This window comes from Saimiri boliviensis, chromosome 10, assembly GCF_048565385.1.
Source record: "Saimiri boliviensis isolate mSaiBol1 chromosome 10, mSaiBol1.pri, whole genome shotgun sequence".
NCBI lineage: Eukaryota > Metazoa > Chordata > Mammalia > Primates > Cebidae > Saimiri > Saimiri boliviensis.
In genome coordinates, this window is record NC_133458.1 from 40,242,406 (window position 1) to 40,265,378 (window position 22,973).

The following is a 22,973-nucleotide window of genomic DNA, read 5'->3' on the forward strand; positions in this document are numbered from 1 at the left end:
TTCGAAATTCTCTTCCAGCTCTACAGGTGGCTTCCCAAAGCTGATTCCCTTGCTGATTTTTTTTTTTTTTCGACTCCAAGGAGTCAAAGAAATTGTCATCAGTCTGTCAGAACAAATCATTGCTTGGGATGTTTAGGTGACCAAATGAGTAAACAATCACAGTCTTCCAGCTACTACAGGCTGCCCCAAAATCTAGATAGATTCTGGATTCTATAGGAAGTTTTTAAAATGCGTTGATCTTTTTAAGGCTTATCCACTTCTAAAATAATTATATGACTCTGAGAACCAATGGTAAACAACCTGTTCTATTTTTTTAAGAAAACTTGTTGCAAACTCGCTTCCTTAACCCAAGGGCTTCTACACTGTCATAGAGTTAAAAGAATAGGAATTCCTCTACAATTAGTAAGCCTTGATGTGATATTTCAATTAATCTAGTCTATCTTTACCTTTCTATGAGTATTTGCCAGATAGTTTTTTACCTGAGTCACTCATATAGCTTTTTTATAAAAAGGAAATTGAAGTGCTATAATATCTCAATATATTTGATTCAAAATGTTTCCTCTAGTTAACATTATGATGTATGCAGTGAATATGCAATTATATTTAATTCAGTGTAATTAAGGATGTGATATATTTAAAATAGTGATTCATTTAATTGATCTATAGGACAGATTTAGCTCATTTATAGATAATTTAAATCAGTCTTGCAGATAAAATTTTTAAAAAATGTACTATCTTGTCAAATCTTTGCCATTTATATCACCTTTCTCTCCTCCTTGACCGTGACTGAATTACCAGAAGCATTTGAATACACACTTTATTCATAATCATTCTTTGTACAAATTCTAGCTACATATAGTAATGGTTTTCTGGGAAACACATATTTCAAAATAGAAAGTCCCTCTTTGTCTAGAGCTTTTCATACAGTTGACTGAAAACATAATTGCTTTAATTTCGGGAATTCTTATTTCCCTAAATTTCACTCATGTGTTTCTTTTATTAAGTAGAACTGGGAGAGAGGATGGGGTGGAACTGACTGCATGCAGAGGCACAGAGCTTTGAATTTCAGTGTCTGGCTCTATTTCTTACAGACATATTTTAACTCTTTACTGTCTGTACTCGGATGCCTAAGATGTTGACACTGAAGCCAGAATTCTCTGTAAAATGCAAGAGCTCTCTGGCAGAGCAGGTGCTTCTCGTTGGAGTCCTCAGTGCACAGCCAGATTGTTAGGGTGACGTGGTCAAACCCTAAGAATCTGACCATGTTGTTTTGTGCTATGACGAGGACTCCGTCTGATGTGCTCAGGGCGCAGCTGGAAAGAAAGAGGCTTCCTCAATACTTCTGTCTCCTCTAACTCTCCACTAATCCTGCTTTACAGCTTCAATAGCCATGGCCTGGAAGTCCTAGCAGGGGAGCAAAGCTGGGGGGGCAGTGTTAAAAAGGCTTCGATTTCTTTCTGCCCTAGGCAGAGAGGGCATGCTCTGCGGTTGTGTGTACAGCCAGACAGCGGTGAGCACAGCATAAGCAGGCATCAGGCCAGCCAGCATAAGGAGGCATCTGGCTGAGCACTGGTGATTCACAAGGTGATGGAAGCTACTGTGGCTCTGCTCTCACAGCCTCGTGGTGATGACCTAACTCTACACACCCAGTGTCCCTATCTTCCAAGGACCGGCTCTGTCTCTGCGAGTGCCTTCAGACTATGTTTGAATATGCCATCGATGATATTCAAAGTCATCTCTTTTCTCTTCAAACTGATTTCCTCTTCCAGCTTCCTATTTCTCGATGCATCAACAGCTACCCTCTCTGTAAGTTTGAGATTGGAACCACCTTTGAGTCTTTCCTTTATTGTTCATATTTAATCAATGACCCTTTCTTTCCTTCTTTCTTTCTCTTTTTCTTTTTTCTTTCTTTTCTTTTCTTTTGTCTTTCTTTGTTTCTCCCTCTCTCTCTCCCCCTCCTTTCTTCCCTCCCTCCCTCCCTTTCTCTTTCTCTCTCTCTCCCTCCTTCACTCTCTCCTTCTTTCTTGCTTGCTTCCTTGAAAGCGTCTGGCTCTGTCACCTAGGCTGCAGTGCAGTGACACAATCTTGCCTCACTGCAACCACCTCCGTCCTAGGTTCAAGAGATCCTCCCTCTTCAGCCTCCAGAGTAGCTGGGACTACAGGCATGAGCTACCACACCTGGCTAACTTTGTAGAGGTGGGATTTCGCCATGTTGCACAGGCTGGTCTTGAACTCACAGGCTCTAGTGATCCTTCCGCCTTGACCTCCCAAAGTGTTAGGATTACAGGCATGAGCCACCATGCCTGGCTGATTTTTATATACTTTTCTATTGAATTAAAGGAAATCACTTACATGGCCTCCTATAGTCTGATTTCTTTGATTCTAGAATCTTCTTCCTTAAGCCCACTTCTACAAATTTTTAGTGTAATGCTCCCTAAACACCTTCTCAGCATGTCCTGTGACAACCATGTTAACCTAGCAGAGAAGGTGGGTCAGGAGTGGCCCTGCCCTTCCTAGCTGTGCAGCTTTAAGATTCCTAGAATTCTAAACCTCAGTTCTTCACTTGTAAAGTGGGAAAACACATACCTATATAACAGATTTGTTCTGAGGCTTAAATGAAATGAATCCAGTGCCAGGAACATGTTAAATGGTCACTTCATTTAGAAGACCTACAGTAGGCTGAATAGTGTCTTCCCAAAATTCATGCCCATCTGAAACATCAGATTGTGACCTTATTTGGAAGTAGGCTCTTTGATATGTAATTAGTTAAGGATCCTGAGATGAAATCATCCTGGATTTAGTGTGGGCCCTGAGTTCAATGACTGTTGCCTTTATAAGAAGAGGGACACAGAGAAACACATGGTAGACTGCCACATAAAGACTTAGGCAGAGATGAGAGTGAAGCCGCCGCAACCTAAGGCACCTGGGACACCAGAATTGCAAGAAGCAAGGAAGGAGTCCTCCCCACAGCCTCCAGAGGGAGCATGGCCCTGGCCGACGCCTGGATCTCAGACATCTGGCCTACAGAACCACATGAGGGTACATTTCTGATAAGTTGTTGCGGGTGCTCTAGAATACAATCATATCATGTGGCAGACTCTTCTAGGTGCTGAAGGATATGGCAGAAAATATAAAAGGCATAAATCCCTGCTTAGTGCAACTAAACACATATTACTATCACTATTGCTGGTCTAGTGAGTCCTCGTAATGCCTATGAAGACAAAGTCCAATTGTTTAGGTTAATGAGCCTCAATTTCTTCATGTAAAATGGAAACACTCATACCTATTATATAGAATTACTGAAGTTCATAAGTAAAGTCATCCATGGCTCTCCAAAATTTGTTATCTGTCCACTATTATTTTACATTATTCTCTAATGCAGGGGTTGGCACATGTTTTTTGGGAAAGGTCTAGATAGAAAATATGCTTGTCTTTGAGGGCCATAGGGTCCCCGTGGCCTGTGTGTGTGTGTGTGTGTGTGTGTGTGTGTGTGTGTGTGTAACAACAGGAAAATGATTTTTCAGTTGTTGAGTATTTAAAATCAGGCTATTGTTTGTCAATCCTGGCAAATGCTTCTACCTGAGGTCCAGTATCTACATAGGGAGACAAAAGATTGACACATACAATAGCTAACTGATGCAAAGTATAAGAACTCAGTTGATAGCTACATTCTGAAAACATTGTACTGGCAGCAAATCCTCTAAGAGTAGGAAAAGAGTAGGATCCATGTGGGCTTAAACAGCTAGAGAAGGCTCATGGCAGAGGTTGAAGTTGAGCCAGTTCTTCATGGAAGCTGGATTGGTAAAGAGAAAAGAGAGAAACATACTTGGAGCAGAATATATCTTATGTGTATGTGTGTATGGGTTTATGAATACATGTGTACAAATGCATTTAAATATAAATAAATAAATACTCTCTTCTTGGGGTATCAGCACAATTCAAAAGAATCAATTCTACAATGATATGGACTTTGGAATTCTAACTGTTAAAACTTTTGCTTCTTTATCATCATTTCCTAAGGTGAATCAGATCTGAAACAGACTGTCATGTGGTTTTGGTTAGCAGCCTTCATACTGCACTTCAATCACAGCCTGGAGTGACAGAGTGATTCATAAAGAAAATTGTTCCAAGCTAGGAAGGTTTTAATGCTTAGTGCAAAGAGTTTTTCTGCTTTCCTCTACTTAGTTAACAGAAACCAAATTTCAATGCCCTTACTCATAGAAGTGTAAGAGATTTTCAGAAGACACAACACCAATTACCCTGTGCTAACAAATAAAACAGAAGTAGTTCTTCTTGGAGATAATAAGAGCCATGATCTGTTTATGTGCTTAACAGTATCACGCTCAACAGAAACAAGTTGATAAATGTATTCACGGAGGGCCAGGAGAGATAAAAGGTGGATGAAACAAGAGTCCTTCATTTGTGCTCCAATACATCATTCAAGCTCATGACTATTTTCTAGCCTGCCATTAATCCAACTGTCATGACCTCTTATCCCTCCTTTCCATCTTGCCACCATGGAGTGAGATGCTTTACGTATCTGCTCCCCTTGTTTCTGATAGGTCCTGTTGATCAGGAACCTCCATCAGTGGGCTCCCCTTCTCAGCAGCCAAGATTCCTGCCAGAGACCCTTACCTACAGCCTCTACACAAAGGCCAAGCTCAGGAAAGCTTCTGTCTGTACCAAGCGTGTACTTGGTGCCTATGAAGGCTGCCACTGGGATTAGGATTCTGTGGCCACAGGAAGGATGGTGTTGATAAAGAACTTTGCCCTTAACTTCTTTTCCTTAACCCATATATCATTTTCAACTTGAGATAATAGCTGGGTGGCCAAGAGTGAAAATCTGTGGATTTCAAATGAAAGCTTGAAGGGTGCCGGTACCTCTAAAGCATTGTGTAAAGCCTCTCTGACAGATAGTATCACCTGCTTAAAGAGTGAGTGCTGTTGAAAGGCTTGAGGAAACCTTAAGGGGCAAAGAAAGTATTCCTTTTCTCTTTTTAATGACTTTAATTCTGTGTTCCAAATTTCGATTACAAGGCTCTGGAATTCCTATCTATTCACCCTCCCTATCTTGATCTTTCCTTTTCTTTTCATTTTTCTCCTTCTTTGTTCTTTGATCAATATTCATTGCAGACTGCTGAACAGAGAAGGGTGTGTGTGGGGGCAGGGCAAGGGCATAGGTAATAGTGAGTGAAACTCTCCAGTTTTTCTTCAGTGCTAATTTAACTCTTGAAAACTCCCCAATTCTATAAATTAGTTTTTAGAGATTTAGGGGAGAGCTGAAAAACTGTTTTATCTAAATAATTATTTTTATGAATCAGCATTCTATCTATAGTAATACATTTTACATATAGGGCTCTGTCATACTTATTTGCTTATCCGATAAATGTATATATTGTTCAAGCTGTTGTGCTGAGTGCTGGGGCTGTGGAGATAAATGCCATAGTTCATCCCCTCAGGGGGCTAACGTTGGAACTGCCGAACACATTACCACAGAGTATGGTAAGACACATGGTAGAAATAAGCAAAGAGTGCTACTCGTGCTCAGGAAAGGCAACAAATCCAAAATATGGGGGGCAGGGGATGAGGTGCAGGCTAGGGAAAATTTCCTGGGGAAGGAAATGCCTGAGTAGAAGTTTTAAAGAATAGGGAAAAAGTGTTAACCTGACAAAATGAGTGTTAAAGGGACTCTGAAGCAGACCAAGCTACATGTGTTAAGTCAGGGTTTTGAGGGAGGCTGATGGATTTTGGAAACTACCAGAATGACAGGTTTTGGGTAGGACAGGGTGGCAGTGCTGTGCTTGAGCCATCTCATAACAGTTAACAGAGCTAAGTGTGCACATTGCTTTCTCATTGTTTTTCAGCAGCTAATGCTGTTTCAGTGGTCCCTTGAAACTGGCTTGGTGGGGATATTTACACCATAGAAATTGGCAGTTAAATATTTACCAGCACATCACTGGGTGTGAAGGAAGACCAGGAAATAGTCAGGGCCAAGGACAGAAACTTTTTAAATATCATACTATTATCCCTCAGATTATCTTAAGGGATGCAGACGTACAAATAGGTTTGCTCTTAGCAAAGATTACTTACTCCAGCAGCTGTTTGGTGACAAATAGATTGGGTGGCAACGAGGAGGAGCCAGGGAGGTCTAGTTTCATCTTATTGGCAACATTTTTCGATACACTAACAAAAAAACTTGTCTGGAATGATAACATTCTGTTTCTGCTTTGTATGTGTAGAGAAGAAAAGAAGTAAAGATTTTAAAACTTCCTACTTACTATGATTGAAGCAGGTTTTATTTTGAAGCAGGAATACAAGACTGACTTAGATTATGCTAATACAGAGGTCTGAGATAGAACAAATGATTGCTTGGAAATATTAAATTTCTTTATTAAGTAGATGTTTTTAGTTGCCCCCAAACCAGCAACTGGATAGAATGCTTAAGAAAGTCTTGCCGGGCGCGGTGGCTCAAGCCTGTAATCCCAGCACTTTGGGAGGCCAAGGCGGGTGGATCACGAGGTCAAGAGATCGAGACCATCCTGGTCAACAAGGTGAAACCCCGTCTCTACTAAAAATACAAAAAGTTAGCTGGGCATGGTGGCGCGTGCCTGTAATACCAGCTACTCAGGAGGCTGAGACAGGAGAATTGCCTGAACCCAGGAGGCGGAGGTTGCGGTGAGCCGAGATCACGCCATTGCACTTCAACCTGGGTAACAAGAGCAAAACTCCGTCTCAAAAAAAAAAAAAAAAAGAAAGTCTTAAATGAGGCTGGAACACAAGAATGAGAAAGTCGACAGGGATTAATGACTGAGCAAGGTTGTGTAAGCTATTACTTATTCCCAATTGAGGGTTTTCTGAGCCACTGGGGAACTGGGTTCAGGTTGATAGACAAGAATAAGGTTAGTAGGAAACACAGCATTAAACAAACAACAGTTCAATTTGTGATTTACCCGTACTTCAGAGTACAAAAGGAAAGCTTTAGTAATAGCAAGAAACGTAAAATGAAGCCATGCCAACACTGTTATTAAAATAATTGGCCTGCCATTCACTGGAACAGAGATTTTATTATACATTGGCAGTGAAAATTGAAAATGTGACTGTTTCTTAACTAGTTCTTGAACCACCAGCATACACGGTATTAACTAAGGTGCTGGGGGTTTTAACAGCTGGTTCCAAGAGCCAAGTGCAGGCAGGGGAAGCTTTCATATCTAAAGATCAAATACTTAATTAATATTTACTTATGAAAATTTAGGTATTTACTTTCCAAATATTTCATAATCCCTCTTTTTTCATGAGTTCATCTGCATTCAATTGGATTGTTATCTTATCACGGGGTTATAAGACATCAAGTAGCATATAGTTAACACCATGGTTACCCTAGATCTCACAATAATTTGGAGGCTTTTATTTTTAATAAGAAAACTTTCTTTTGTTAGGTGTGGAGAAGTCCTGGTGTACATTTTTGTGTCTGATCTGTAACTGTGCCACAAATAGTGAACTCCAAAATTTCAATACTGAGGCCAATTTGTTTTTCTGTGCAGAATCTACTAAAAACAAAAACAGGAGACAGGCATGAAACAATTATGCTACCTACTTAGACTAAAAAATGTAATTGCTACTCATGTCTCATGTTTTTTCTTAAGCATTTGGTTTAAAAAAAATATAGACAGAAAATCTCAGAATTTCAAAATTTACCATAATATGGCATTACTTTTCAAAGCAGGCATATATAAAGCGGGTCCTCTTTGTATATGTCAATAATCTGTGCTTTGAACTTTTGAAATTAATTACAAGTTTTACCTACTTTGTTAAACTACTTATATATTACAAATCATTTTGCAAATATCGACTAATATCGTTAATATCGGTCCAGTAACAGAACTGATCCTGGTGCTTTGCATGCCCAACTCTACTTGAATCAATGCCTTTCCTTTAACAGTTCTGACAGTGAGAGTGAATTTAGTTGAGAGAAAGAAACATTGCTCATTGTTTTCCACACTGGCTCCAGATAAACCCAATGTAATTGCTGTTTTTCATATTAGAAATACTTCTCAATTACTCTTACTAATACATTTATTCATTCTTGTTTATCATGATATTGGAGCCACAAATAAGTTTATATTTAACAAATCATCAGTTAGATTATATCCTATTAGAAATTTGTCTTCTTTATTCATTTAATTCAGCTCCTTAAGCCCCAGGATCACCAAATTTGACCTCATATTCACCTCTATTATTGTACTTTAGAACATTTCCAGAGTCTTGGACCTTCTCATATTATTGCATATATGAGTAAAAATAGTCTCACTTTCCTATTATTTTTCCTGAGGTTGTTTGTAACCCCTATACACAGTGTACTCCTATAAACAGTTTTTTACACTCAAGATTCTGGTTGCCTTACTGGAAAATAAAATAGTTGTCTGCCTGTAATTATAGCCTTCAGGAAGGGGCAAGCCAGTGACCTCTCTGACTTGTAGGCACAGGAATAAGCCCTGAAGCCTCCTATTACCTTGGAAAACACCACTTCTTTCTTGGCCAAGCAAAAATAAACAAAATGAACACAAAGAAAGGTGAATATCTCTTTTGATGCCTCACATCTTTTTACACCTGCATTTCAAATAATTCTGGTCTGTAGAGCTCACTAAAACAATACTGCTTATGATACAGTCACACTTCAGCAATTCAGATAGTCTCTGATTATTGTATGAACACAGATTTCTTTTGAGAAGCCAAGTTTTTATATCAAATAAAATGAACACTATTGTCTATGATTTGCAAAGTGTATGGTTAGGTATAAAGAAGCATGACAAAGTGCCTGCCCTACAAGACGTAAACTTATTTAGATATTTGCATGATTAAATATACATAGATCCATGGGATTAAAATGACAGAGAAAGGCAAAATGTGCCTGTAGGTAAAGATGAAGGCATTGCCTACAAACTGGAGTGATATAAAGATGGCACGAACTGGAGAGCACTCCCTTGTACATTCACAGGTGCTCATGATACCCTTGTGAGCACTTGTCTCTTCTTTGGCCCTCCATGCACATGATTCTCATGAGAAGGAAATGGTCTAAAAATGGATGCAGTTGTGCAGAGTACAGTGCACAGAAGCAGAAAGACAGTGTGACTTGGGATCACTTCAGCATCACATTCCCATGAATTCTATTAATGTTTATAATTTTGATAATTTCAAAAGGGCTTATTTTGTGTGTTCTCAGATTCTCATGTTTCTCTTGGTCATAAAACGTATTGGTAACAGGGCAATCCCCTCCTTCCCCAAGAGGACCATGTTCTTCTGACAAATTGGGTCCCAAGTGTTGGTCATAGAAGGAAGAAGAAGGAAACAATGAAGGAACAACTTGGTCTGTATAAGAAATAGTGATTTTTCAGTGAAGTTGATTAAGGTGACAGGCCAGGAAAGGCAGTGAGTGTGAGCACAATCTAAAGTATGCTCTTAGCTTCTAGTAATCTACATATTATTTTCTTCATATGAAGAAGAACCACATCATAAAAAGTAACTTAATTCATTTAGAAATCAAAAGAATTGTTTAAACACACTTACAGCTATTTATTTTAAGGCAGGGAATGTTTTAAAAAGTTAAATTCTCCAGCATTGTACTACTTCTTGTGATGTTTTTCTAAGCGTAAGATAGTATGTACTAATGACCACAACCCACTTAAGAAAGCTGATTAAATGTAGCAGCTTGTAGTCAAGATGTAAAGCTTACAAAATAGGTAATGACTATTAGTTTATATGTTTGTCCATGTACTAAAGACATATTACTTTTTCTAAAGTTTTAAGGTTTATATAAAAGTTAGCTTCCACCTCCTCAGGACAGCCTTTTGTAACTCGACTGCCAAATTTAGATATTCCCCTCTCATTTGCATTGACAGATGTTTATTTCCCTCACAGCATATTTCATAAATTATCATGATGTATTTGTTCATTGGTATGTTTACTGTCATCTTCACTAGTCTATCTGCTTCTTGAAAACAGGTACAGTAGAGCTCATAATGAGCTCATCGTAATGTGCTCTACTGTACCTGTCTTCAAGAAGCAGATTTAGAGATTAAATATTATTAAATATTTAGAGATTAAATACTATCAGGTTTAGAGATTAAATAAATGTCTGCTGAATTTCTTGTTTAATCTTGGTTACATGAATTAATCCTTTCCTCTGTCTCCTGCTGAAAATAATGATTACAAGGTTTTTGCCCTTTTATGCACTAAATAAAATGGTTAGGCTTCTAGCACTTGGCTTAAACTAATAAGATGAAAGAACAAGCAGGTAATGTAATTAGCTTAAGATAAATGGAAAATATTGCACATTTTATTGTCAAGATATTTTTCAGAGATATTCGTTTTCACTATTGACTGCTACTGCATTAGTGCTTGTAATCTCCTTAGTGCATTAGCACTAAATACTATTGATTCACTCAGAGCTAACAGACCAATTTCATCTTTGCATTTTCCTCATTTCCCGAGCATGACTTCACCTGTAGTTTAGTTAGCAGACTGATTGCTAGATCCAAGTGTTAGCCGGGCATTTTAAATTTCAAACATCATTAGAAAATTTAATATCATACAAATTTACTTTTCTGATACACAGACACAAATTCTAGCTAGTCATGACAAACTACATATTTTGAGGAGACGACTCAACAAACTTAATTTTTATAAAATCAGCCCTAGAAGAGAATGCTTTACCAATCAAAACTGACCTTAATTCACTTCTTTTACCTTGGGCACAATTTGAAGTATCATCTACCATTTTAATGTCCTTGGACTCATGAACATTTTAGTGATTTACCCAAATAAGACAAACAAAGTCAGACTTTACTCGGAATTCCAATGTATTTTTTTTTATTTATAGTTATACTGTTCATAAATCATTTTTCTCCACTTGTGATCACCAAGAACGGTTAAAACAAAGCTTTAGTCTAAATTAGCATGCAATTGCTAGACATTTTTCTTCCCTCTTGTGGGAAGACAGAAGAATATTTTTGAAGCATATATGGGTAACTACACTTTGCCTGCTCCAACATTTGCCTAGGTCTGGGGTGAAGTGCAGTAAACTGCTTCCCAAGGCAGAGTGAGGCTTTTAGAATTGGAAGTCAACATGGCTCAGCAAGTAATTCACATGCAAATGAACCTGCCTGGAACATTTTAGTTAGAAAAAATATGTAATTAGCAGACTGGAATATATCCAGGATCCTAGATTTGGTTACCACATTCACTATTTAAAAAAACAAAAACAAAAAAAAAAACAAGGAAAGGAGTTTTAATGACTTCAGGACTAGCTGAGCCCTTGGTTTCATTTTCCTGATAATGAGCACTTTACAGTCCTCCCTGGGCGCTGGAGATGTGACTTAGGGCACATATCTGGGCTCTGAGTCATCCTGAACTCCGTGTGCCCACTGATTCAGTATCTGTGCCAATCCATGAATAAGCAGTGGCAGAAATTCCTGGAGGGTCTTCTATCCAAATTCTGACAGGTCCCCATTTTTCTTATTAGACCTGGGAGATGTAAACATAGGGTAGGATGGCCACTGATAAGGCAGAAGTCTGAAGTAAGGATGTGGCACCCAAAATGTGAAACAGTATTTGGAGTAAAAAATCCATTGTTACTCAAGGAGGTTATATCCTTATCAATGCAGCATCCCACATTTTCCCAGAGATCTCTAATCATGGTTTATGGCAATGAAAATATCGTGTCAGAGTTGTGGATTCAAAGTTTTTAACATTTGGGCTTTACAAAAATCAACCTTAAGATTTATTTCATTTTGTACAAACTTTTTACTGTTTGAGATACCAGTTTTTCCAAATGAATCTCCATGTAGAAATCAACTACATAAATAAGACACAGGTCATAATGCCACCTGCTTGAAAGGACATTAAGAAGAATGTCGAATTAATTTAAAATGCATATGGCATAGTTAACGCTTCATTCCCCACATGGGTGAGAGATATTATCAGTCAAATCATGAATTAATATAACCCACAGGTAAAACCTACCCACAGTTTTGGTGACAGTTTCAGCATTAATTGTGTTCTCTTGCTATTAGCTTATAAAAACATCCTGCCTTTGCCTTTTCATCTTTCCTGGGGTAGAGAGACCTGTGAATGAGCCAGCAGAAGGAAGGGAAAAGGCAAAAGGAATTAGTGGCTCATTCTGTCACATGTTTTCTAACACTCTCAGGGTGTGTCCAGTGATCTCAGGGGGTGTTACAAAATTCTGGAAAGAAAGTAATTTTAAATTTATTTTGATAAAGTAATGCAATATGCCACTTTTCATGGAATGAGTTATTCAAATAAAGAAGTTAGGAAGCAGTGAATCCCTGAGCCTGGGAGAGGATGAAGTAGTGTCTAGAGAAGAAAAAGAAACCAAATGTAAAATTAATAACCTTTTACTTACAGTTTTTAAAAACAGTACATTGAATCTTTGTACCTCAAGGCCTTTCTTTCTTCCAAGATTCTGCTTTGGTAGCTATTACATTTGGCATATGGCCAAGATACTTAGTATTTAGGCTTGGAAGACTGTCTAATATTAAGAATGAAGAATCCTTAACAACATTTTTCATATTGAATAACATTTTCTCATTTTTGAGCACAATAATTAAAAAAACTCTATACTCTGAGTTCACATTTTTCATTCCTAATACAAAATACATTCTCTTGAGAGTGCTAGATTGTTTAAATAAGGCATGCCAAGCCAGTATAATTACACGGATGCTATTTGTAACATTGACTCCACATTCACAGTTCAAGTGGTGTGGGAGATTATAGATATATGGCCTAGAAAAGTTATAAATCTTTGTTTATTTTATTAAATATTACTAGACATGCCCTGAGGATGACAGATCAATAATGGTCCTTGTGGTTTCCTGATGGAAGGCTGCAATTATTTTCTTCCATTACAACTTAAATGTAACTTGATTTTACTCATCTATCATCTTTATAATCATAATAAAGAAACATCACTGTATGTTTATTTTTCTGCCTATTCCTATTATTTCTTGTTTGCATCTTGTTTTGATTTTTGTCTTCCTTAAAAATTGTTCTAATCACTTCGCTTTATTCCTTTGATGCTCTGAGTGGTGACCCTTTAACTTTGGCATTCTGTGAAACGGAGATGGAAAATTACTACCTTAAGTTTCCTTTATTGTGGGAAGCAGTTGGCTACTCTTTGAATTTGAGTATAAATGATATTTAAAAACAAGGAAGCCTGATACAAACAACCTACGAGGTTGACTTTTTCTAAAACTGCATTATCTGCAAATTCTTGAATGCAAGATATGACAAAGTACATAAAAGTAATATCTTACGCCATGGATAGTGAGGGTTCATGAGAGGAAGGAGAACAACGTATACCTTCTAACTTGACTATAGTACAGTTTTGATTCAATTGTCTTTCTCTCCATCCTCTGCCCCCTAAAACTACCATCATCCCTCACCCCATCTTGTTTTTTGGAACTATTAAATCTTAACAACAACGTAACACAAATTAAGCATTATGGAGATAGGTAACACAACAGTTAGAGAGGGAAGTGAAAGACCCTTATAAGTAATAGAACTGGAATGTGCCTCTTCCAGAAAATAATCAAATCATTTGAATTTGCCTTTCTTTACACAAGTATTCTTTAGCATAATAGCTGCTATTTATTTTGTGTCAAGGACTAAGTTGGGACCTTTTACAAACATTATTAATATACTTGTCAATACAATAGTCCTGCATGCAGGACAATGAGTTTGGAGTTTAAATAATGCTCTCATAGCCATCCTGGTAGAAAATAGTAGGGTTCAGATTTGAACCCACATCTCTGACTTTAGTCTCCTTCCATTAGGCCATACTGTCTCCCAAAGAGCTAAATTTATAGTTATCTTATTGTGCCAGATACTTTATCATATACATTATCTCCAATTTTCACAAAACCCTGTAAAGTAGGTATTGTTATCTGTATGTTACCAATGAGACTCAGGCTCCAAGAAGTTAGGTAATGTGTCAGAAGTCACACGGCTGCTATGCAGTAAACCAGGACTTCCACCAGGTGTGCCTGGCACCAAACGTCATGCTTTTCCCCTTTGCTTGATCCATCATCGGTCATTAAGGTGATCAAGATGTTGGTGAAAATATTTGCTACAAGTCTTTCAAATGCTTACCTATAGAGTAAAACTTTGATAATAGAATTGCAACAAAAGCAGTGTCATGTGTTAATTGTATTTTCTGAAAGGTGAGAGCTATTTCAAGAACCCTTTTCTAATTTCAACTTTGATTAGATTTTTTTTTTGAAAATGTACTATTCTACTTATTTTAATAAATATTCTATAACTTAGGGAACAGGATCTTTGCTGATTTGGGGACTGAAAAAATATCCTCTTATTCTGTATTGATTCTCATTTGTAGAAGATTGGGCCAATGTGTACTGATCCTCGTTTTTTTCCTGAAATTGTCACATTAATCAATCCCTTATATGTAAGAGACTGTTAGAGCTTCCACAGTATTAAAATTAAATTTCACTTAATTTTAAGCAAGTTTGTGAAATTTTTACTGCTGCTTATCCTCAAATAGAGATGAGGGATTTTTCTCCCTACATATGGGTCTTTACAAAGCCTCCATCCATATTATGGGATAATTTTCTCAATTATTTTGAATAATAATGTACTATTTAGAGAATATGCATTAGCCTAAAACAACTTCAATCAATAGTAACTTAGGATGCTTATAGAGGTTGATTGATGAATAGGTAAAGGAGGAAGTAAAGATATTTAAAAAGATTTAGTAATTATTTGTGGGTGTATAATCTCATAGTACCCAGTTTTGGAAGCCACTGTAAACAAATTCTTTAGAATCACTTTCAAAAGCAACACAAAGAACAGTCACATTGTGAGGATCAAGCATATATTCTTATAGAACGACTGATACAATCAACATTTGTACTCTACATATGGGCACCTGTGGCTTGGGATAAGTTTCCAGAAACAGCATCTTATGTGGAGGCAAAGAGTTCTGAAGCACAAATGACTTATGGGTGAAGATGACAAGCACTGGGAATTATCAGATGACTCAAAAAAGGGCTTTTATGATGTCATCAATATGAGAAGATGCATGTGAAGAGTTTGCATAGACATATTTCACTAAATGTGAGACGGGGAAAAGCAACATAAAATGTGATCCTCAATAAGCAAGTCAGGCCTGGAACACCTGCTAGACCCCTAAAATGTAAAAGGCCCTTCCCTGGCACTCCCATTATTGGATTCCGTGATAGAAAGGCTTTTTGCACATGGTGGAGAGCTCAAGGGGTGCCAAAAAATCCCTCTTTCAGCAATGTGTCAATTCTGAGGACTGTGCAGAAGCCCGAGTGGAAAGTTACTGCTGCAGCTTTCTTAACCTTGTCCACAAAGTACCCAAGAGTCCCTTTATAAATGTGTTAGAGATGTTAAAAACAAAACTACAATATGTTTGCCTTTTCACCAAACTTTATGCCAAAGTAAAAACTCAGTTCCAAGAAATTATTAAAAGGGTCACCTGATTTCTGGTCAAGACAATTTCTGGCCAATCTGCCAAGACAAAATGGAGTCATCTTATTGCTTGAGAGTCTTCCTCAATGGCTTTAATCTTGTAATCACTTTGTTTTTTTTTGTGTGTGTGTGATGAATGGCTCTAGGTGCCTTCATTTTGGCATTAACCTAGGAAATGATTATATGCTCATTATTGGAACAATCTGAGGTCTTCTGTGGATGGTGTATACGAAGAGAGAGAATATGTGTAGTCTCAGTCTCAGAAGAAGTTTGATCTTTGTAACCAGAGAAAATAAATAGGCAAATAAAAAGAGGAGGTTTGAAGGTATTTGTCTGTGGAATTTGGCCAGTGTAAAAGTTGGCTTCCTTTGTAAGAAGGAAGTTGGCAAGTTCCATCTTGTTTCCCACAAGAATTTTTGTGATGGGAGTGATAATGGTTTCAGGTGTGGCTACTGCATTTTGGGCATTTTTCCTGGGCGATAAAACTGACCTGAATTTCACTGGATAATCATGTCTCCTTGTTTCCCTTGGAACACTAAAAAAGGCCAAGGGGTAGAAAAAAATTCAGATGTTTTGAGAATTTCTAGAATTGTTAAGTACTTTTACTCTAAGAGTTGAAATATACAAAATTTTAAAAATGAAATAAGATGTCAATATTATAACAATAAGTGTTTTTTTTTTTCTTGCCCTACCCCTCTTTCTAATTTTTAACAAACAAGATTTAAAAAGAAAATTTACGTGCTCTAGGAGCCCTGGGGGAATTCCTAATAGACTCTTTTAAAACTTGTGTCTCAAAATCAACTTATTAGATGCAGAAAACTATCTTCTCTGTAATGCTATTAATATTACATTTTTATTTCCTAATCTCATGTTTCTGAAAATAATTTTGTTTGCTTTCATTCTTTTGTAGTTTCTAGTAAAGAAAAGGGGAAGCTTCATGAGGAATTCTATTGCTTCTTTGTGACATATATTAAATGTGTGCAGGGGGAAATAAGTCTTAGTTGGAATATATGTGCATGTATGTTATGTATATTCATAGACTACTTTGGAAAAGAGAGGAAGGAAGCTTTGTTTTTAGTTCACCAAAAGATGAACTGACTTTCTTGGAAGTCTTTTCCTAGCATCATAAAAAAGTTAACTACAGTTTCCATCTAGAGAAGTATCCCAGACATTTCAGCAGAAGTCAACCAAATGTTTCTGAATTCATATGCCCTAACCCCTCAGCAAATTATATACTTCATGCTCTCAAGGACGTATTTAATGTTCTTTCTGATTGCAATGATAACCTTTATATCTTGGATTGAAAAAACTGCTAAAGTGAGTGAGACATAGCTTTTCAAAGTCAAACTGTCTTTATAAAAGCTATACTACTTGTTTATTCAGTTATGATCATAGTCAGGTCCATATTCCAAATCTGGCCCAATACAAGAAACTCAAAGCCACAATAAACACTCAGTTTGGTGCTCTCCCTGTGGCACAAGATGATCAACTGATTAGCAGGAAAAATTCTCCAGGTTTAGCTGATAGCTGTTACTATATTTAAATCACAGCACAAAGAATATCTCCAATAGCTCCTATGAAAATACCATTTCATGTAAGTATAAATAATCATGAACCAAAATATTTATGCTTATAAATGTCAAATACCAACCAGGAACATGCCAAGATACAACTTGGTAGACACAAGTCTTTTCCAGAAGGAAGTACATGATTAAAATCAAGCTCTGAAGGAAGGATTTGAGAGCAAACATTTCCTCTCTACTTTTCCAGGTTATTTAGGGAAGTATACTAGCTCATTTAAAAATGTTTTATTTATCAGCATTTCAGAAAAGATTTTTTAAAGTTCCTTTATCAGTGAGAGAATATAATCTCATAAGAAACAATTCTTTAAAACCTACAAATTAGCTTGAGTATATTGTAAAGGTTGCAGAGATTATAAAGAAATGTCAATAATTATGTTTTACAGGAATTGCTGTTGTGATAAAATCCATGTAAATCTGATCCAAACTATAAAAACTTATATGAGAAATAACTTTAATATAATCTGATGTGTCATGAACATGCAAATCTGAATTGTAAAAATATATTTTCTTTTAGTTACCATATTACCTTCTAAAGACATAATTTTAGGCGTAAATGAAGATTCAATTTCTAAATATTCTTGGAAAAAATCTGCAGCTATTTTGGATAAATACCACTTACCCAAGCACAAAAGAAGTCCTGGATATTCTTTTTGAGACTGATACTTATTCTAATTTATACCTCACAGTTTGTAAGTGGGGAACATATGTGACTTACCCTATTAAAACAGTGCTCATGATTGGGTCCGTAAAAATGTTGGAGACATCTCACGTTGTTTTTGTTGACGATCTTGTTGAAGAAGTCGTTGACATATTTGATAGGGAATGCACACACGGCAGATCGATCCATTGGTTCAGCAGAATCTGGCTTGCTTTGTGCAAACACCCCGAAGAGAATGTCATCATTCAGGCTGGCTCCTATTTGCCTCGCAAGTTGGGCCCCAGGCTTGCTGACATATGCAGCCTGAAGGATATTAAACACTTCCTTTTTTGTGGATCTCTTTTTTCTCTTTTCTGTGAGAATACACTCCAGAGGCATTTCCATGTAGGAATGCAGTGCAGAGTTTATGGAACAGAACCTGATTATCCTCGTGTGAAAAGTCTGAGCATTTAGAGTTTCCCTTTGGACCGCCAAGAAGTAAATAAAATTGTTGCTTTCGAAGGCATGGACGTACTTAATGGGGTAAGAATCTCTGAACTCAGGTAAAACATCAACGTAGGACTGGTCCGTCAAAAACATAAAACCGTCTTTTGTTTCCTTTAGCCTTCTCACTGATATTGAATGCAACGAATGATCTGGGACATAAGAAGAATTTATGGTATTGCCTACAAAGAAGTTGAGGAACCGTTCCTTTACAGATAAAAGGACTTTGGTTCCGAGGGCGCTCACCACGCAGTCAGGACACTGGCTGGGCTCTTCTGTCTGCGGGGAGAATATGCAGTGAACCTCCGACTGAATGTCAGCAGTATGATTGTGGGGAAAGACGTGTCGCTGGCAGGTTCCTCTGTTGACGCTGCCACAGCTAATGAGTTGGTCATCATAGTAGGTGTCGACAACCAGAGCCATGTTGATGTTATCTTTCCAAACTCCTCCTGATAAATTGGCTTTGCTGCTGCAGTCCTGACATGGGAAACAATCTGGGTGTTCCAGCACAGGCCCTGTCCTGTGCTCAGCAACCTTCTGAAGGTCTTCCTCATTTAAAACGTAAATGTAGTTAGTGGCACCAAGGAAAATGTGATGCTCATGTAGAATGACATTCTGGATGGGTGTTTCTGCAGTGAAGTTGGGAAGCTGATACTTCATATTCACATTCATCTCGGACTTCGTTAGTGCCTCTTTACACTCCCCATTGCTCTTCTGCACCAAGGTAAACAGGAGCAGGAGGATGCCAGGTGTAAGCACAGCAGGGGCCTTCATTGTGAGAGGTTTATCTGTCAAAACAAGTTCAAGGCAAGAGAAGTTCAGTTGTTAGAAACAAAGAAGAGAAAACTGAAGGATCTATACCACTTAAACTATTAGAAATAAAGCTTCCCAACTGGACTTTTACATAGAAGGAAAACAAAAACTCTAGCCAATTTCACATAAAGATGCATTGTGTGGTCAGACATGACTCCACATAGTTTAATTTTAGGACTCAAGGCATGAACGAATAATTTTAGAGAACCATTGAGATGCAAACAATATTTTGTATTAAGGTTGATATAGTAACTAAGTTAGACTCATTCAGCAATGAAAGAAAAAACATAGCGACTTTCTTTCTTAACCCCTTGCTGGTTGTTTAATGTGGTTTAATAGCTGTAGTTAATGACTAGGTTGGTATTTAAACTTTCTCTGTTAGTCAAGTAAAGGAACTGTGGTTCAGATTCATTTATTCTAGAAATCACAGCAGGCATTGTTTCCTTGGGAGCATGTAGAATTACTAGGCTAAATTTAGCTTCCTTTTGGAAGAAAACAATCATAAATTCTAGAAGCAATATGAACACATGCTGTTTATAGGATTTTGTGTGGAGAGGAAAGGTATGGTTATAATTTGGCTATAGTTAACCTATTGTTTCAGACAGACAAATGTTTAATGTAAGATCACTGGGAACTGAAAAACAGCAGGCTGAAATGTATAAAATAAAACAAAATCTTCAGAACTAAAGTCCTAGAACTACTTCTCAGAAAAAACAACATATTTTTCATTACCAAGTCAGAAAGCTATTTAGTAAAAAGAACATTATTTTAACATTCCATTGTATGCATATAGACAGTATTTCTATGAGGAAATGTGAGTGGGCTTGTTATTCAGTTTTTAAAACTTAAGGTGTATAAGTTACAAACATTGTGAGTTCTACTTACAGTAATTATAGACAGGGCTGTAGGTTGGAAAGGAGAGGCCTTAGAATGAATAGAAACTAAATAGTTATGACTTTTTAAAATAGCATAATACTGATAGGACAGAGGGAGCCTCTAAAAACATACTAGGCATTATGACTGTGCCAAAGACTAACCCTGGATCTACAAAACCACATCAGAAATTAGTGAGCAGCTGGTATATGCAGGGCTCTGTGCTTGCACTATGGGAAATGGGACATAGCCCCTGCCCTTCAGTGAAGCAGCAATGTGGCTGAGTGATAACACATATATGCTGATTATTGTGGCACTGTACATGGCCTTACAGTACTCTCCATAGCACAAACCAAAAGCTGCAAGTGTTAAGGGAAAAAGGCACGCCTGTACTTTGGATTATTATGATCATGAGAAATAGAAACAAGTTCACTATGTTGTGAGGTCCAGGAGATCAAGGACAAGGTCTATTTGGGTCATCATTGTATCCCAAGTACCTGGTACAGTGCCTGAGATGTAGGAGGTATTAAACAAATATACATTGAATACATGATGAATAAAAATTAAGCCATAAATTCAAAGCTACATAGCAGTTAGGTGTAGTAGCCAAAATTTGCATTCAAAACATTTTGACTCCAAGTCAAAAATAATTTTACCCTGCTAAGAGTCTAAGAATTGGGGACTTTAAGAGGTGATTGATAATCATTAAAGAATTTTGAGTTAGAGAGTCATATGATGAAGGCTTTACTCTAGATGGATCTGGAGGCAGGGTGGCCTAGAACAGAGAGAACTTGGCTATGGAAAGACCAGTTGACAGGCTATTATTATGTCCCATAATGAGGTAACAAGGGCCAGAACAAATATGGTAGCCCCAACAAGAGAAGGGATGAATAAGGGACATATTTGAATAAGTAGGATTTGATACCTTAACGTATCAAACACAGCACAAAAAAGAAAGCAAATATGATTACCAGTTAACTGGAAAAAGTAGAACAAGTTATAAAACTAGGGTAGACTGCACTAGGAAGTTAGGCTGAATATATGGGAGTGATAAATTGGTTTTAACCATGTTGAGTCGGACGTGCTGCTGGGAAATGAGTGCATGTTCTCCTACAAGGATGACTAGTAGGTTTTATGTTATTCACCAGGAAGCAGGTGCCTGGAACAAGTGAAGAATGAAAACTCTGAGCAGACACAGAATTAGTGCCAAAGAATAGAGGCGGAAATGAGAAGGATTCTAAGAAGCCTTCCTTTACTGGGAAAGTGGCATGATCTGCCACAGGTGAAACAGTGTCTGTCCCAGATACATGAGTGTCAGGTATTAGCCACTGCTGCACTAGAAGGAATAAAAATTTAGAACTCGATTGGCAGAGTAACAGAGACTCCACTTGGACTAGAAATAAACTTTGCACATTATCTGCATAGAGGTGATGGTTAAAACCAAGAGTGGGTATGTTCATCACTGGACTCGGTGAAAGAAGAGAAGGCAAATGACCTAAATCTTAGGCAATACCCAAAATGGAGAAATCTATGGAGGAGTTAAGAAAGGATAAGGTCACTAAGGCATCAAGAGAGCCAATATTGCACTGTGTCACAAAAGCCAGGCAAGGGTCTCAAGAAGGAGGATGTGGTCCACATGGAAGCTCTTTGTTGATCTTCAAGACAATAGTTTCTTTAGTAGTGTCAGATGTTAAATTGAGGGAATGGGTGATGAAGTAGTAGAATGTTTGGGAAGACAAGCAGAAAGCAGCAACAGGGTGAAAAGGAGTTTATTCTTAAAATGGGGGAAAGACATAGGCTTGTTGGCAGGACCCTCCTTTCTTTTGCTAACACTTATTGAATGTCTGCAAAGGCAAATGCCCTTCCCAGGGAAGCTCAAGTCACTTGATGGAGGCAGTGGGTTAACAGTTTTTGGAATGCAGAGGAAGGGAGACCAACTCAACTAGAAATGATGCTAGAGCCGAGTCTCAAAGGAGGACAAAGGATGAAAATTCCTGGCCAGGGGCAGTGGCTCATGTCTGTAATCCAGGCACTTTGGGAAACCGAGGCAGGCAGCTCACTTGAGGTCAGAAGTTCAAACCCAGCCTGGCCAACACGATGAAACTCTGTCTCTGCTACAAAAAAAATAGGGGGGCGTGGTGATGGGGTCCTGTAATCCCAGCTACTTGGGAGGCTGAGGCAGGAGAATTGCTTGAACTTGGGGAGCAGAGGTTGCAGTAAGCCAAGATCATACCACTGCAGTACAGCTGGGGTGACAGAGTGAGATTTCATCTCAAAAAAAAAAAAAAAAAAAAAAAGAAAGAAAGAAAAGAATGCCTAGCAGACAGAGCAGTTCATGCAAAGATATAGAGGCAGTGGAGAGCACATGACAAGGTCAGGAGAACTGCTAGTAGCTGAGTTTAGAAAGTGCGTAAACCAAAGTGGCAAATGAGGAGAGAAAATTATCGAAGCAGTACTCCAAAGGAGCATTCTCGAGAGCCCTGGAACATACAGTGGCCACTTTTTTTTTTCTTTTGGAGACAGAATCTCACTCTATTGCCCAGGCTGGAGTGTGGTGGCATCATCTTGGCTCACTGCAATCTCTACCTCCCCGATTCAAGTGATTCTCATGCCTCAGCCTCCCAAGTAGCTGGAATTACAGCACATGCCACAAAACCAGGCTAATGTTTTGCTTTTTAGTAACACACGGTTTCCTCACATTGGCCAGGCTAGTCTTGAATTCCTGAGCTCAGGCAATCTGCTTTCCCAAAGTGCTAGGATTACAGGCGTGAGCCACCATACTTGGCTTAGAGGTCACTTTTTCTTTCTTTCTTTCTTTTTTTCTTTTTTCTTTTTTTTAAATTGCATTTTAGGTTTTGGGGTACATGTGAAGAACATGCAAGATTGTTGCATAGGTACACACATGGCAGTGTGGTTTTCTGCCTTCTGTCTAGAGGTCACTTTTTCTGAGACAGCAGGAGAGGACGAGAAGTTAGATGAAGATTAGGGTACATGGTCATCTTCTGAAAGTGATGGACACAGAGGAAGATCCAGAGGTGTCA

At 37.9% G+C, this 22,973-nt stretch overlaps 1 protein-coding gene across 1 annotated transcript in view; it reads right to left on the reverse strand.

Annotated features, from left to right (window-relative positions):
• MET (MET proto-oncogene, receptor tyrosine kinase) overlaps positions 1 to 22,973 on the reverse strand; it is a 126,725-nt gene that overhangs the window by 78,930 nt on the left and 24,822 nt on the right. The window contains exon 3 of the mRNA XM_003921059.4: positions 17,821 to 19,034. Within this exon, the coding sequence (XP_003921108.2) occupies positions 17,821 to 19,034 (1,214 nt within the window). The remainder of the gene's footprint in view (positions 1 to 17,820; positions 19,035 to 22,973) is intronic.